This window comes from Rhipicephalus sanguineus, chromosome 6, assembly GCF_013339695.2.
Source record: "Rhipicephalus sanguineus isolate Rsan-2018 chromosome 6, BIME_Rsan_1.4, whole genome shotgun sequence".
Classification (NCBI taxonomy): Eukaryota; Metazoa; Arthropoda; class Arachnida; order Ixodida; family Ixodidae; genus Rhipicephalus; species Rhipicephalus sanguineus.
The window spans coordinates 70,696,654-70,710,535 of NC_051181.1; the positions used below are offsets into that span (position 1 = coordinate 70,696,654).

Genomic DNA, 13,882 nt, shown 5'->3' on the forward strand with positions numbered 1-13,882 from the left:
TTCTTGCGGACTAAGTGAATTTTACGGTGCGATGATGTGAATATCATACGTAACTCTCGCTTATATATTCCTCCGGAGTCGAGCAATGCTTCAATATAGCTTGCTGAATCATAGGAATACAAATACAATGTATATTAGACTGCTATAAAAGCGGAGCCAGCACTTGAACCACCGATATTAATCTCATATGACGCCTGTATCGTGGAAGTACACATCGTAGGAATAACATGTAGTGTTTATTGCTTTCTTGCAAAATTAGATAGCCAGCACTACAACTGCAATTGACGTTGCACCGACATTACGCCTGCATAGGCTATTTTTCTAAACCAGTTTATAGACCTGGCGTGGCTCTGTTGTAGAATACCTGATTGCCATGCAGAGCGCTTGGGTTCGATTCCTGCTGGGATCCTGATTTTGATTCTTTCCATTCGTCGGGTCAACGCTGCCGATGTCGGTTTTTCTTAACGCTCTCGCATTTAAGTTACCAATGCCATTTCTCGCCGTTCCTGGGTATATATAAACTGTCAACGCACACGTACCCCAACCCCACACAGTGTAACAGACTCTACCCATATACATACCCGACAAATATATGCAAGGTGTGCCACACTGAGGTCGCCACATTAAATCACATGCTCTGGGACTATGACAAAAACCCGCTAAGTGCTAACTCCGGAACCCTTCCGCCGCTGTGGGCCGCTGCCTTGCGCAGCCCCAGCCTCGGCGACCAACTTTGGGCTGTCCAGCAGGACCGCGAGGCGGCGGTGAGGCAAGGCCTCGACGTCCCCACGTGGGAGCCCAGTCGACGAAAGCTCTGCCGGACCATCAATAAAGTTGTTACCAACCAAAATCTGTGGTGTATACGCGTACACCGCGGCCTGTGGTAAACGGGTATGTGACACATTTGTCTGGAGCAAAGGGTTTGAGCACATACGCGACAGGATTTTGACGTTATTCATGTCATGACTCGACATTCATATTCGTCAAATCCTCTTATCCTCCCATGCCATTATTGATCTAAACCATGCTAAGGGGGAGATCATGAGAACGCCCAGACATAGGCGGCAAGATAGATAGATAGATAGATAGATAGATAGATAGATAGATAGATAGATAGATAGATAGATAGATAGATAGATAGATAGATAGATAGATAGACAGATAGATAGATAGATAGATAGATAGATAGATAGATAGATAGATAGATAGATAGATAGATAGATAGATAGATAGATAGATAGATAGATAGATAGATAGATAGATAGATAGATAGTGACATGTCTCGCTTGAAGACAACGACAACGAAGAGCGCGCGCGACTACACTGGCTCTGTGGCACGAGCGTCATTCTGGTGTCGATCGTTAGCCATTCGTGACTCCAACGCCTAAGCTGCGCCTTTTAAAGTGTTCATGTTTCCTTGTGTAAAATAAATCGTCGTACAGCCACGAGTGGCTCCACAGACGTAGCAGTTGGCGACGAGGAAGACTCTGGACTCACCGGCACTTCACCGATGTCAAGGAACGGAACGAGATGTCGACGCCTGATTTTGGTCGGCTACCCGAATTCAGCGGCAGCTCCGGCTCCTGGAGATCCTGGTGTGGGAGGCTACAGTTCTTCTTCGAGGCTAACGACATTACGGACGCTTCCAAGAAACGTGCTCATCTGCTAACGTTATGCGGGGAACAGACTTACGACGTCGTCTGCGCCCTCGTTCAATCCAAGCAGCCCAACCAAGTGAGCTGCGATAACATAGTCGAGGTGCTCAAGGCGCACTTTGATCCACAGCCGTCTGAGGTCTTCTGCAGGGCACGCTTCCAACGTCGTGACCAACGGCATGACGAAATGGTCAGTGATTACGTAACAGCGCTCAAGAAGCTAGCAGCAGATTGCAATTTTGGAACAAGCGTAGACGCTGCGGCGAATCCAACAATGCTGCCTCTTGATGTAATGCTGCGTGATCGTTTCGTTTGCGGTCTTCGGAACGAGCAGGTCCAGCAACGGCTGTTCTCAGAAAAGGACTTGACATTCAAGAGAGCCTTTGACATCGCACTGCGAGCTGAAAACGCCGTCGAAGATCAGAAAAACGTGAAAACGGAATTCAAAGAGATTCACGAAGCCTGCACAAATATCTGCAAGACAGAAAATCAACGTCACTCGAGTGCCTCTGCCTCTGCGCAAAAGAAGAAACAACACTGTTGGCGTTGTGACGCGCAGCATAGTCCGGACACTTGCATGTTTCAGACAGCTGCCTGCAACTACTGCAAGAAACGCGGACACATAGAAAAGGCCTGCCTGAAAAAGCGGAAAGAGGCGAGAACAAACAAGAACAACAACATCGTAGATCTCCGACAAGGAACTTCGGCAGTGGCCTCAGCACCAGTCATGGCTCAACAGGATTCACCAGACGTGGCACTTTACGAGCTCAACACCTCAATCGACGCGTCCAGCACGCAGAAGGTCATGACTCAACTACGCATACATGGCAAGACCTTGGAGTTCGAAGTCGACTCGTGTGCAGCCTGCACACTCATCAGTGGGGCCACGTTCAAAGCCACATGGACAGATGACCCACCACAGCTTCAAATGGACAACATTCTCCTAAGCACATAGTCAGGCCAGTCCCTCCGAGTTCTCGGATGTGCAACGGTGGATGTAGCGCACAAGAACCAGAATTTCACACTACCGCTTGTTGTCATCAAAGGAGCAGGTTGTAATCTCCTCGGACGAAACTGGTTTCCTCATCTGGGTATACAGATCATGGGCATCAATGACGTATCAGACGACAAACTTGTTTCGAAGCTTCTAGACAAGTACCAGTCTGTGTTCAACGAGGACATCTCAGGACACGTCGGTCCTGCGGTACAACTTGAACTCGTGGAAGGAGCGAAACCAAAGACCACTGCGGTCAGCTGCAGAAGCTGAATTGGATCGACTGCAAAGTCAAGGTATAATCGAGCGTGCTCAGCATTCGGATTGGGCAACGCCTCTCGTACTTGTTCGAAAGAAAAACGGCTCGTTGCGAATATGCGGCGACTACCGTTGCACAGTGAACCAGGTATCAAAAAAGGCAGACTACCCACTTCCAACAACTGATGAAATCCTTAGCCACTTGAGGGGAGGCAAGGTATTCAGCACCCTGGATTTGGCACAAGCTTACCAGCAACTTCACGTAACGCCAGAGACAGCAGATATATTGACCCTGAACACGCTGAAAGTGCTTTACAAGGTCAAACGATTGCCTTTCGGAATTTCTGCAGCTCCAGCCTTTTTTCAACGCTTTAAGGAAACTATGCTGTCTGGCATCACAGGCGTTTGCGCATACCTAGATGACGTGATCATCAGTGGAAAAGACGCCACTGAACACGCCGAGAGATTGGAAGAAGTTCTGAAGAGGCTGCGCAATTGCAACCTTCGTCTCGGCAAAAACAAGTGCTGCTTTCCAGTGCGAGAAGTTTCTTTTCTGGGACACCGAATTAACGAGACAGGGGTTCATACCAACAAAGAGAAAGTTCGAGCAATAACGGAGGCTCCAGCACCAAACTGCAAGGAAGCACTTCAATCAATTCTTGGAATGCTGGCTTTCTACGACAGGTTCTTGAAGAACAGGGCAACAATTGCCAGCTGTCTCTACCAGCTTCTTCAGAAAGACGCCACGTGGAGATGGGAGACCAAGCATCAAAAAGCATTTGATAAACTGAAGAGATTGCTTCTCAGTCAGACCGTACTGACACACTACGACGAACAGAAGGAGCTTCTCGTCTCATGCGACGCTTCACCATACGGCATAGGAGCTGTTCTGTCTCAACGTGATGACCAGAATAGAGAGGCGCCAATCGCTTTCGCATCTCGGACGCTAGGTACAGCGGAACGCAATTATGCTCAATTGCACAGAGAAGGCCTTGCCGTAGTGTTTGCTGCACACAAGTTCCACAAGTACGGACCATCAACCGCTTCTCGGCATACTGGGTCCAGGGAAGCCAACGGCTCAAGTCCTCTCACCACGGATGACCAGATGGTGCATCAAGTTCTCGGCCTATGACTACAACATCGTCTACAGGCATGGCACGAACCATCAAAACGCGGACGCGTTGAGCCGATTGCCACTACCAGAACGTCTCGATGAACCCTGGCCACCAGGCGACGTACTATTGTTCGAAGCTTTGTCGAGACCTCCGTTCACTGCTGCATAAATAGCACGTCTGACACAAGACGACCACATCCTGCAGAGGTTGTACAAGGCAGTGCAGGATGGCACAGTGGAGAAACTCATTGGAGATGAGTTCACTCCTTACCGACGACGAGCGACCACACTAGCATTTCATCGCGAGTGCCTCACGCTTGGATCCCGGGTGATCATACCGAGCTCAGCACGATCCCACGTTCTGGCACTTCTGCACGCTGGTCACCGAGGCATGGTAGCCATGAAGAAGCGCGCAAGGAGATACGTATGGTGGCCCGGAATCGACAAGGTGATCGAAGAAACGGTGCGACAGTGCCGTGAATGCCTTTCAACGCAGAAGAGCGCACCCAAAGCTCCTATTCCCTCCTGGGACCGTCCCAAGACACCATGGCACACGGCGCACGTTGACTTCGCGGGACCACTACTCGGGCGCACCTACTTGGTTGTTGTTGATGCACACGCAAAGTGGGTGGAAGTCCGGCACGTGACGCAAGCAACATCCGCGGTTGTCATCGATGTGCTACGAAGTATCTTTGCTACGTTTGGCATTCCCTGAAAAGTCATCTCCGACAACGGAAAAGCCTTTTTTTGCAACGAGATAAGGCAGTTCTATACGGCAAATGACATACAGGCTACAACATCAGCAGCTTACCACCCTGCCACAAACGGCCAGGTAGAACGCTATGTGGCAGAGCTGCAAAGAGCACTCCTGAGTGATACAGACAAGCCTGTACAGTGCCGACTTGCAAGATTCCTGTATCGACAGCACAGAGCCATTCACAATACGACAGGAATGTCACCTGCGAGAGCGATGTTTGGACGAGAGCTTCTATGTCCTCTCGATCTTCTAAAGCGGGAGACGGATATACCAATTCCTGAGAGCCAGGAGACATTGACAAAATCCCGTCGTTTCGCAGTAGGAGACAAAGTGCTCATCCGACAGTTTTTGAAAAAGCCAGATTGGATTGAAGGCCAAATACTGCGCCGCGTCGGACCACGATCCTGGCTTGTAAAAAACAACCACGGAAAGGTTCGGCGTCACCTCAACGACACGAGGAAAACGAGCCAGACCGGACACACAACATTATCACCGACAGGTTGGAGCGTAGCAGATGATTTCTCGGACACGTCAGAAGAGACGCCGTCGAGTTCTGTTGATCAACGGCCTGACTTGCTCAACACGCAAGACAAGACTTCCTCGCAACTGTCCATCTCGATGTCACAAGCAGAAACCACCCGGCAACTGCGACCACCAGAGGTTAGGCGGCCTCCAGACCGTTATGGAGACTTCGTCTAAGGGGGGAAGAATTGGCATGTCTTGCTTGAAGACAACGACAACGAAGTGCGCGCGCGACTACACTGGCGCTGTGGCACGAGCGTCATTCTGGTGTCGAACGTTAGCCATTCGTGACTCCAACGCCTAAGCTGCGATTTTTAAAGTGTTCATGTTTCCTTGTGTAAAATAAATCGTCGTACAGCCACAAGTTGCTGAACAGACGTAACAGATAGATAGATAGATAGATAGATAGATAGATAGATAGATAGATAGATAGATAGATAGATAGATAGATAGATAGATAGATAGATAGATAGATAGATAGATAGATAGATAGATAGATAGATAGATAGATAGATAGAAACGCTCAAAGTGCCGAAGGTTTGCTAATAAATGCTTCGCATGTAATAATCTCAAGTGGCCATGACGACACCGACAACAGGTAGCGCATGATTAAGAGTCATCACGTTTCTTCAGCTAATTAATCCCACTGATTGACCAATTCCTTAATTACCTTCGAGGTAAATGACATGCTTGTTATGTTCTTCTCGGTATATGAAGGCCACGAAAAACTATCTCAGCGTCACATGCATATATTGTCTTCCCCGCTTGTTCCTTGCCGCAGAACGGGTGAGTAGTCCACGGAGGCTTTCCTAAAAGCAGGATGGCAGCGTATAAGAAATGAATTCATGCAATTGGTAACTCTATCTACTGCTGGCCGTTCACTTTGAAAAATAGCACACCCCTTTTCTGTGCCTGTATTGGCATAAAAGGTAAACCAAGCATTATTCTGTACTTTTACGATGTTCCTCAATACCCGCTGGACAATATTTTGGCCTCTAAGTTAAGTCAACCATAAGAATAAATTAGGCTACGCTCTAAAAAGTACCGGACAAAAGAGAGTACCGGGCACTCTCTTTGGGGGAGTATTTTCTCTTCCCATATTTTACTCTCTTTTCCAGAGCAAATCACCTCTTTTCGAGGCAGAGTACAGTAATGCCATCAGACTCCACCTCAACAAAGTGACATCACTGTTGCCCAAAGAGAGTAACAGGACCCCTCCGAAGGGAGAAGTAGTACACCAGTCGGTTTAGGGCGCCTGAAGAAAAAATAGCAGAACTCGGGTCAAATTTGGGTTTCAAAATTGCTTTTGCTAAGTTTAATCATGCGCAGGTTGTAATGATTACTACATGACGAACCCTACGACAAAAAGAAAAAAGGACATTAGAAAAAAGACGAGCAAGCGAGATTTGAATTCACAAAACTACTCACACACTTCAGCTTCCGAGTCCGACACGCTACCGCGATATCTCATTAGAAGCGTGAACTGTTGGGCTAGTTGATTCGACATGTTTAGCTTTGAAGAGCGAAAACTTGATGAAACTACATCGACGAAACCGTGTGAGCGTCTCTCCTGCCAGTACTTGGTTTTGTCGATGTAGTTACCTCGTGAAATTTTCGCTCTTCAAAACTAACCACACACAGGAAGACGGCTAGTGAGCTCATTTTCCTTCACCCTATAAGTAATGCCACTGGTATGTCCTCATTTTCTTGTTTAGAAACGCAGATTTGAGCGCCTCCAAACATGCGACAGCCAAACAGAAGGTCATATATTTGTTTGTTTTGTGCTTCCCGGGATCAGAACGTCAATCCGGCACGTTTTGCAGTAAACAAGATTAGCGCAACCGAAGATATGCGCGGCATCGCATTGACTCGCTAAATGGTTAGTAATTTCTGTGTAGAAAACGTTGTACGTTGTAACTGCGTTTCACTCTGTCATACCAGAAGAGAATACGGACATTCCACTCACTCAGAGAAACGTGGAATATAAAACACATTTCACTCCCTCCTTTCATACAGAGTGAACAATGCATTTCACCATATCTGGTGCTTTGCGCGAGTAGAACGCTCTAAAGGGTAAGCCGGAGTTTTTTTATCTCCTGTGATACCCTCACCAGTTTTTAGAGCGTACTGTCAGTTACCCTTGAGTAAATGAACACGGAGTTTCACCAAACGCATTCGGAGATGTATTCAGGGAACAACTTCGTCAATTTCCCTTAAGCGGCGAATATATATTCTTTATATATTCTTTATCACCTTGGAACATCAATCAAGCAAAGAGCATTTGTGTCACACTTTTGAACTATAATTTATTACATTAATGTTGCAGACCCTGCAAAATCAGTGCGCCGGATTGCGCAAATTATTACAGCAATTCTCATGTGAGTACATATATTAGACACTATTGATATAATTGTTGTTGGGGTTAAACGTCGAAAGCAACCACATGATTATGTGAGACGCCGTAGTGGAGGGCTCCGAAAATTCCACCACCTGGGGTCCATTAACATGCGCATAAATCTAACTACACTGGCCTCAAGCATTTTCGCCTCCACCGAAAATGCGGCCACTGTGTCCGGGATTCGATTCTGCGACCTTCGGGTCAGCACTATAACCACTAGACCAAAGTAGCGGTTATATATTACGCAATCTCAAGATTTCTAACTATAAAATAAATGTTTATGCCCTTTATAAAAAGCACAAATATAGGGTAGAGTGAATAGAAGGAATTGTTCTTACGAATGATTAATTTTAAAACACATTTCATCACAGCCCGCATCATCATATACCATTTGTTTTCGAATGGACATTCTTGTGGCTGTCGTCGTGACATTAGGTAACATTTTCGACGCAGTGCTGTGTGTGCGTGTGTGTCTGAAAGAACAATATATTCTAATCTGAATTTTTTGTCAGATATTCTCTATTTTAGAAATACGGCTAGCAAGCGAAAAGCGAATCTCTACGCTTTTACTGCTATCGCGCATTACCTGATACGCAATACGTTTTATTTCAAGAGGAGAGTGAGTTATGTACCATTTCAGCATTCAGCGCATAATACAGGTAATGGACATAATAAAAACCGAGGAAGTCAGGTGGCTTATAGAAATAAGGCCAGTTAGCATGATGATCAATACCCAACTCCACTGTTCGTCTGTCTTCCTTGTTGTCCATTATACCTGAAGACAATCAAAGTAGCGGTACTCATCAACGGCAGGCTAGCTAACCAACTGTGACACATTTAATTGACTTGTGTCTGAGTCAGTAGTTGCGAACGCTGCTCGTACAGAGTCAGCTCGTGTGCTTACGTATTTATGAGTGTATGAAAGTATAGGGGCCCTCTGTAGTGCTTGTTCATCTCTATCTTTCGTTTAATACCAATAACTTCTGCAGAACCCCAAGCCTACTTCTGTGGTTTATGCTCTCGTGTTAAAGAGACAGCGCGTGCAAACATGGACACAAAAGCTTAGTCAAGACACCACAAACGCCGACTAACAACTGAAAAGGCGCACAACGGCGTAAAAGAAAGAAGGCACGGAAACTTATCTGTACACGCCCAAGCAACAGACAAACTTATCAATCCGGCACGCGTGGTAGTATACGTGAGAGATATTCAGACACTTCATTTCTTCTTCATGCAGGTTAATCGACGGTTGGCTCACGCATTCGTAACAACTATTATCGATACGCCAGGCCTAAACTATTAAACGAGTTTCTTCATTTCTGTGGCGGTACAAAATCGCACATTCAGCGAATTTCGGCGGGCACTTACACACTCGAGCATGTAAAAATGGATTAGACGGTAATTATCCGGTTAGCGATCTCTTATGTTCCATTAATCTCCGGTTAATGCTGCGACCCGTTTGGCCTACTTAGAAGAGGCTGTAGCTATACGGAATCCTATACAATCCTATAAATGCCGCATCTAAAGCTATCCCCAGAATATCTCGACAGATGGGCAAACGGAGGGTTTCCTGGTCGAATGACAATTGTAGAGAAGCTCTCAGGAAGCAAACTAAGGCATGGGGACTGCTCCACGACTTCCGAATTGCGGAAAACCTAATAAATTTCAAGCATGTAAAGTCGCAGGGAAGAAGGACGTGCCGACAAGCCAAACGAATATGGTGGCAAAAATACGTATCGAGTATAAACTGTTACACTGATGAAAGGAAGTGTGGAATAGCGTTATTATAATAAATTGGAGGTGATCATACTAACTACCCCTGGAGAACCCTGAAGGAGAGAGCCTCGAGGACCAGAGAGACTCTTTGGGGGCGCATTTGGTTACATCTCCGGCTTATTACACTACACAGACTCATTCATGAGATACAAAGAACACATAGAGCGGTACCCATTAAAAAAAGTGCAAGAAAACTGAGGTCTACAACCGTCCACTTGGTTTAGCGTAACTCCAGGCATCGCTGAACAGCTGTAACAAATCTGCTGCTCAGTCAGACCGTTTATGAAATGATGAAACACTTGCACGTTGAAACCAAGAAAACTCTTTTAACACGAAAGTGTTTTATGCCGGAGTCCACCAAGGCTTCAGTGACGTATTTCCGTCACGGAAATGACGTAGGAAGCATTTACACGATCAGATGGCAAAGAAAAAAAGTTCCGTCAACAGGCATCGAACTCACGACCGCTCGGTTCGCAACAACAGATGCCGGGCTCGCTATCCACTGCGCCATGGTCACAGACTCTACAGGCTTTAAAAACGCGCATTTTATATCTGCCAATCTCCCGGTCGGCTTAGTGGTGTTGCCCTCTGGCAGCGGTGAAGTAAAGTAATTCGTCATCATTACTGCCTCCGCGAATAATAACTGTAACGCGTTACACGTTCGTCCCATTCAGTGTGTTTTCAATAGAAGTCCAATTTTGTCAATGTCTTAACACACCGCGAGGTGGCGATCTTAGCCCAAGCGTAGTGAAAGCATCGGCCTCGCTCATAGCATGACGCTAATCCAAACCAAAAATAGCTCTGCGACGCGCGCCTGCCTCACCTGGCTGTTACACCACGTTCCTCGCTTACGCACTCGCTCCGAGAAAAATCGCGGCCGGGTGGCGGCACGATGCGCTTTGCGTTTCCCTCTAGTCCGGCCGTGGTGTTCAGTCACATTTTAACATGCCGTGGGATGCCGACCAAGTTCTGCGTCCAATATGCGACGCTCGTCTGGCTATCATACCTCGTTCTCTGATTACGCTTTCACCGTTAACTACTACAGCTACCACAAGGTTTTGTGTAATCATTGAACATGGACGTTAGTCGTCGGGATACAGATGCACCAGCAATCATCAAAGTGGTTGCATCCACATTAAACGGTGCTATACCTGCCAGACATCAATATACATTGTGCAAACTCTCTTATATCAAAGTACAGTAAACATTCAGTTACTTCTGTAAGGGCACGCTTTACCTTCCTGTTATTCCGATTCCTATGACGGATGGATCAACCATCTTCTTTTGCCTTTCCATTGATATGCGGTCGACTGGATGTATTCCGTCTAATTGGAAAGAGGCTACCGTAATACCAATTTTGGAAAAGGGGGAAGATCCATCATTTCCTAGCAGCCATAGGCTCATAGCATTAAGCAGCTGCACTTGCAAATGTCTCGAGAAAATTGCAAGCAGGCGCCTGTTAGATTTCTTAGAGAGTTCAATGCTGTTCGACCCAAATCAGTGCGGTTTTAGGGAGGCCACGTCAACAACTGGCCATCTGCTTCTTATTCAGGCGGATATTAGAGACGCCTACATAGACAAACATTATATCTTATCTGTGTTTTTTGACATTGAAACAGCATATGATACGCATTTTCTCAAGTGAAGATGCAATGAGCAAAGAGCTTCAAATAATACACCAAGAACTATTGACGAACGGGTACCCGTAGTGTATTAAGAATGCTGAAGATCCTGTCCTCCATTCAAAGCCATTCCAGGCAGGTCGTTTCGAACACGTGCCGGCGTGCCATATGTTCCTGGGGTCAGCGAAGCCCTAAGCCGTATCTTTTCAATATATGATCTTCGCGTTGCGCACATGCCGTCCAACAAGCTTAGGAATCAGCTGGTGAGCGTGAAGAATCGCTCAGACAGCAAGCGATACACCGGTGTTGTCTATAAGGTGCCATGCACAGACTGCAGCTGCAGTTACATCGGCAAAACTGGCAACTTCATTAGGAGATTAAAGGAACATCAAAGGGACGTGGGCAGCAACAAGAAAGCGTCAAACACTCTGGCTGAGCAAGCCGATAATCGCGGTCACTTCATCGATTGAGACAACGCCGCTATAATAGCCAAGGAAAAGAATTCGACCACGAGACTACTTTTGGAATCTGTTTTTATCCAGAGGACTGAGGACACTATCAACACGACAGATGGGAATTTCCCTCCCAGCTACACTCGTTCATTACGTCACATTTTAGCATAAAGCAGCGACACACGGCTCTTGCCTGCTTAGTGTGAACAAGGAACCCGTATGGGTCCCGACACGTCTTTGTGTTTTTCACCTTGACTTGGTCAGTGACCGCATCTACACCCTCAGCATATTATACTACATGGCGCTTTGGAATTTTACGAGATCTTTCTGCTATGGCTGTCCGCGGCAACGTGTTGAACGTCACTGAAAGCTATCTCCGTGATCGTACATTTCGAGTAAAGGCTGGAAACGCTTTGTCTAGACCATTGGTCCAAGAGACCGGAGTGCCGCAAGGGGGTGTGCTTAGTTGTACACTTTTTGTGGTAAAGATGCATTAACTGTGCACGGTTGTTCCACGCCCAATCTTTTCCTCCGTACACGTTCATGATGTTCAACTAGGACTGAAATCATGCAATATTGCTATATGCGAGCAACAGGTGCAGCTTTGTTTAAAGAAGTTGTCTAAATGGACAGAAGAAAACGGCTTCAAAATAAACAGACAAAAATACTTGTGTGCTGTTCACAAACAAGAGAGGTGTGACGCCAGTCCCCAGCATTTCGATCAAGGGCGATGCGCTTTCTGTGACCTACGAACATAAGTTCCCAGGAGTAATTCTGCACTCTAGACCTACGTTCACCTCCCATCCTAAATATCTGAAAATGAAATGCTTGAAAATACTGAACCTGCTCAAACTTTTATTGCGTACAACATGGGGTAGCGCTCGGAAGTGCCTTCTAAACAAATGTAAGAGTCTAGTCTACTCACGACCTGACTATGGCGCCATTGTATACGGTTCTGAAACCCCAAGGGCATTAAAAATACTAGACCCAGTCCACCATCTCAGGCTACGTTTAGCTACTGGAGCTTTCAGAGCAAGTCCGGTACAGAGCCTGTATGTTGAGTCGAATGAGTGATCGCTTCACCTTCCACGTTCATACTCCAGCTTTAGATACATTATCAATGCACGTGCGAATCGCCAGCACCCCCTGTGCAATTATATGACTAGATACCTCGCGTGACCGACTGTTTCATAACAGACCTCTAGTTAGAGAGCCGTTCTCACGTCATGTGAGGAGGCTTGGGCAAGAAATGGGCGTTTCACTGCTTGAATACCATTTGATGGCTCCGGCATTATTCCCGCCACCGTGGCTGTGGCAACTCATAGATTGTGACACATCATTTGTGGAGGGCACTAAACACGCGCCTGAAGTGCAAATACGCATGCACTTTATGGAGTTGCAGTCAAAGTACGTTTGCCCTCGATTTTACACAGGTGCGTCGAAGTCACGTGTAGGCCTTTGTTACGCAGCTGTAGGCCCGGATTCTTCGGAATCTAACCTCGCGCATTCAGAAACTGGTATATTTCTGTATAGACGTCAGACTCTGGAGTTTCCAAGATGTGTGGCGCCACCTGTCGGAGAAGTATTGAGTAGTGCATAGACCGACTCTCTCGCACAGTTTGCTATTGAACCAGGTGCAACTAGCGAGTGCGAAACAACGATTGAACTTAATATCGCGTGTGTTTGCGCATTTAGCACTCAGAACGAGAGCTGTGAATTGCTCTCCGCTAGTCGGACGCGCCACCGAGCCGTCGTGAAGTGCTTGCTGGATCACTCGCCTGAACGACGGCGAAAACAGCAGCAGACGAGAGCCCTCCGCACGCTACGAACAAACTCCGCAAAAGAGGCACTGTTGCGTTGTGAATTGCCACGGACGTAAAAGACTGAATAACAACGTTCAGTTTTACCGATTTCCATAGTTGTCGTACAAAGAAGAAAGGCGGGCCGTTGCGAGCGTGTTGGGTAAACGAAGTGCCCGCGTTCTCCACAGCCGGTGGCATGAATGTGTGGCTCTGCTGTTCTTTTGCGTATCCCTGATGCAAAACCGTGCTAACCTTGACTATGAAGCTCTGCAGAGGTGCTTGTCGTGTAACACGAAGTGAGCAGCTAGAGGCAGACTGGAGACGCGTGATACGCCCACCGCGACGAGTTGGTCGTCACAACACAGCATTGCGGACGTATGTACGTTTTGAAGGCTCAGAGTTCTGGTTCTAACTAGCTAACACCACGTGCGTCACACAAATAAATCGCAGAATGTTTGTCGTGACCCCCTTCAGGTTTGTTTCTCCCGTGTCCTCCGCGGTTGCCGTAGCTATCTCGGAGGCCACGGTTTTG

At 46.9% G+C, this 13,882-nt stretch overlaps 2 protein-coding genes across 2 annotated transcripts; both read left to right on the forward strand.

The window, feature by feature from the left end:
* The first annotated feature begins 1,530 nt into the window (after positions 1-1,530).
* LOC119397325 (uncharacterized) lies at positions 1,531-2,610 on the forward strand. The gene has a single exon (XM_037664758.1). The coding sequence runs from the start codon at positions 1,531-1,533 to the stop codon at positions 2,608-2,610; it is 1,080 nt and encodes a 359-aa protein (XP_037520686.1).
* Positions 2,611-2,757: 147 nt separating this feature from the next.
* On the forward strand, positions 2,758-4,736 carry LOC119397326 (uncharacterized protein K02A2.6-like). The gene is made up of 2 exons (XM_037664759.1): positions 2,758-2,904; positions 4,227-4,736. Exons 1-2 carry the CDS (start codon positions 2,758-2,760, stop codon positions 4,734-4,736), a joined length of 657 nt encoding a protein of 218 aa, XP_037520687.1.
* Positions 4,737-13,882: the final 9,146 nt, after the last annotated feature.

Coding starts and splice junctions, on each gene's coding strand:
- LOC119397325 (XM_037664758.1), top strand. CDS start 1,531: ATGTCGACGCCTGATTTTGGTCGGCTACCCGAATTCAGCGGCAGCTCC.
- LOC119397326 (XM_037664759.1), top strand. CDS start 2,758: ATGGGCATCAATGACGTATCAGACGACAAACTTGTTTCGAAGCTTCTA. Junction 2,905..4,226: donor CGAAACCAAAGACCACTGCG/GTCAGCTGCAGA, acceptor CACATCCTGCAG/AGGTTGTACAAGGCAGTGCA.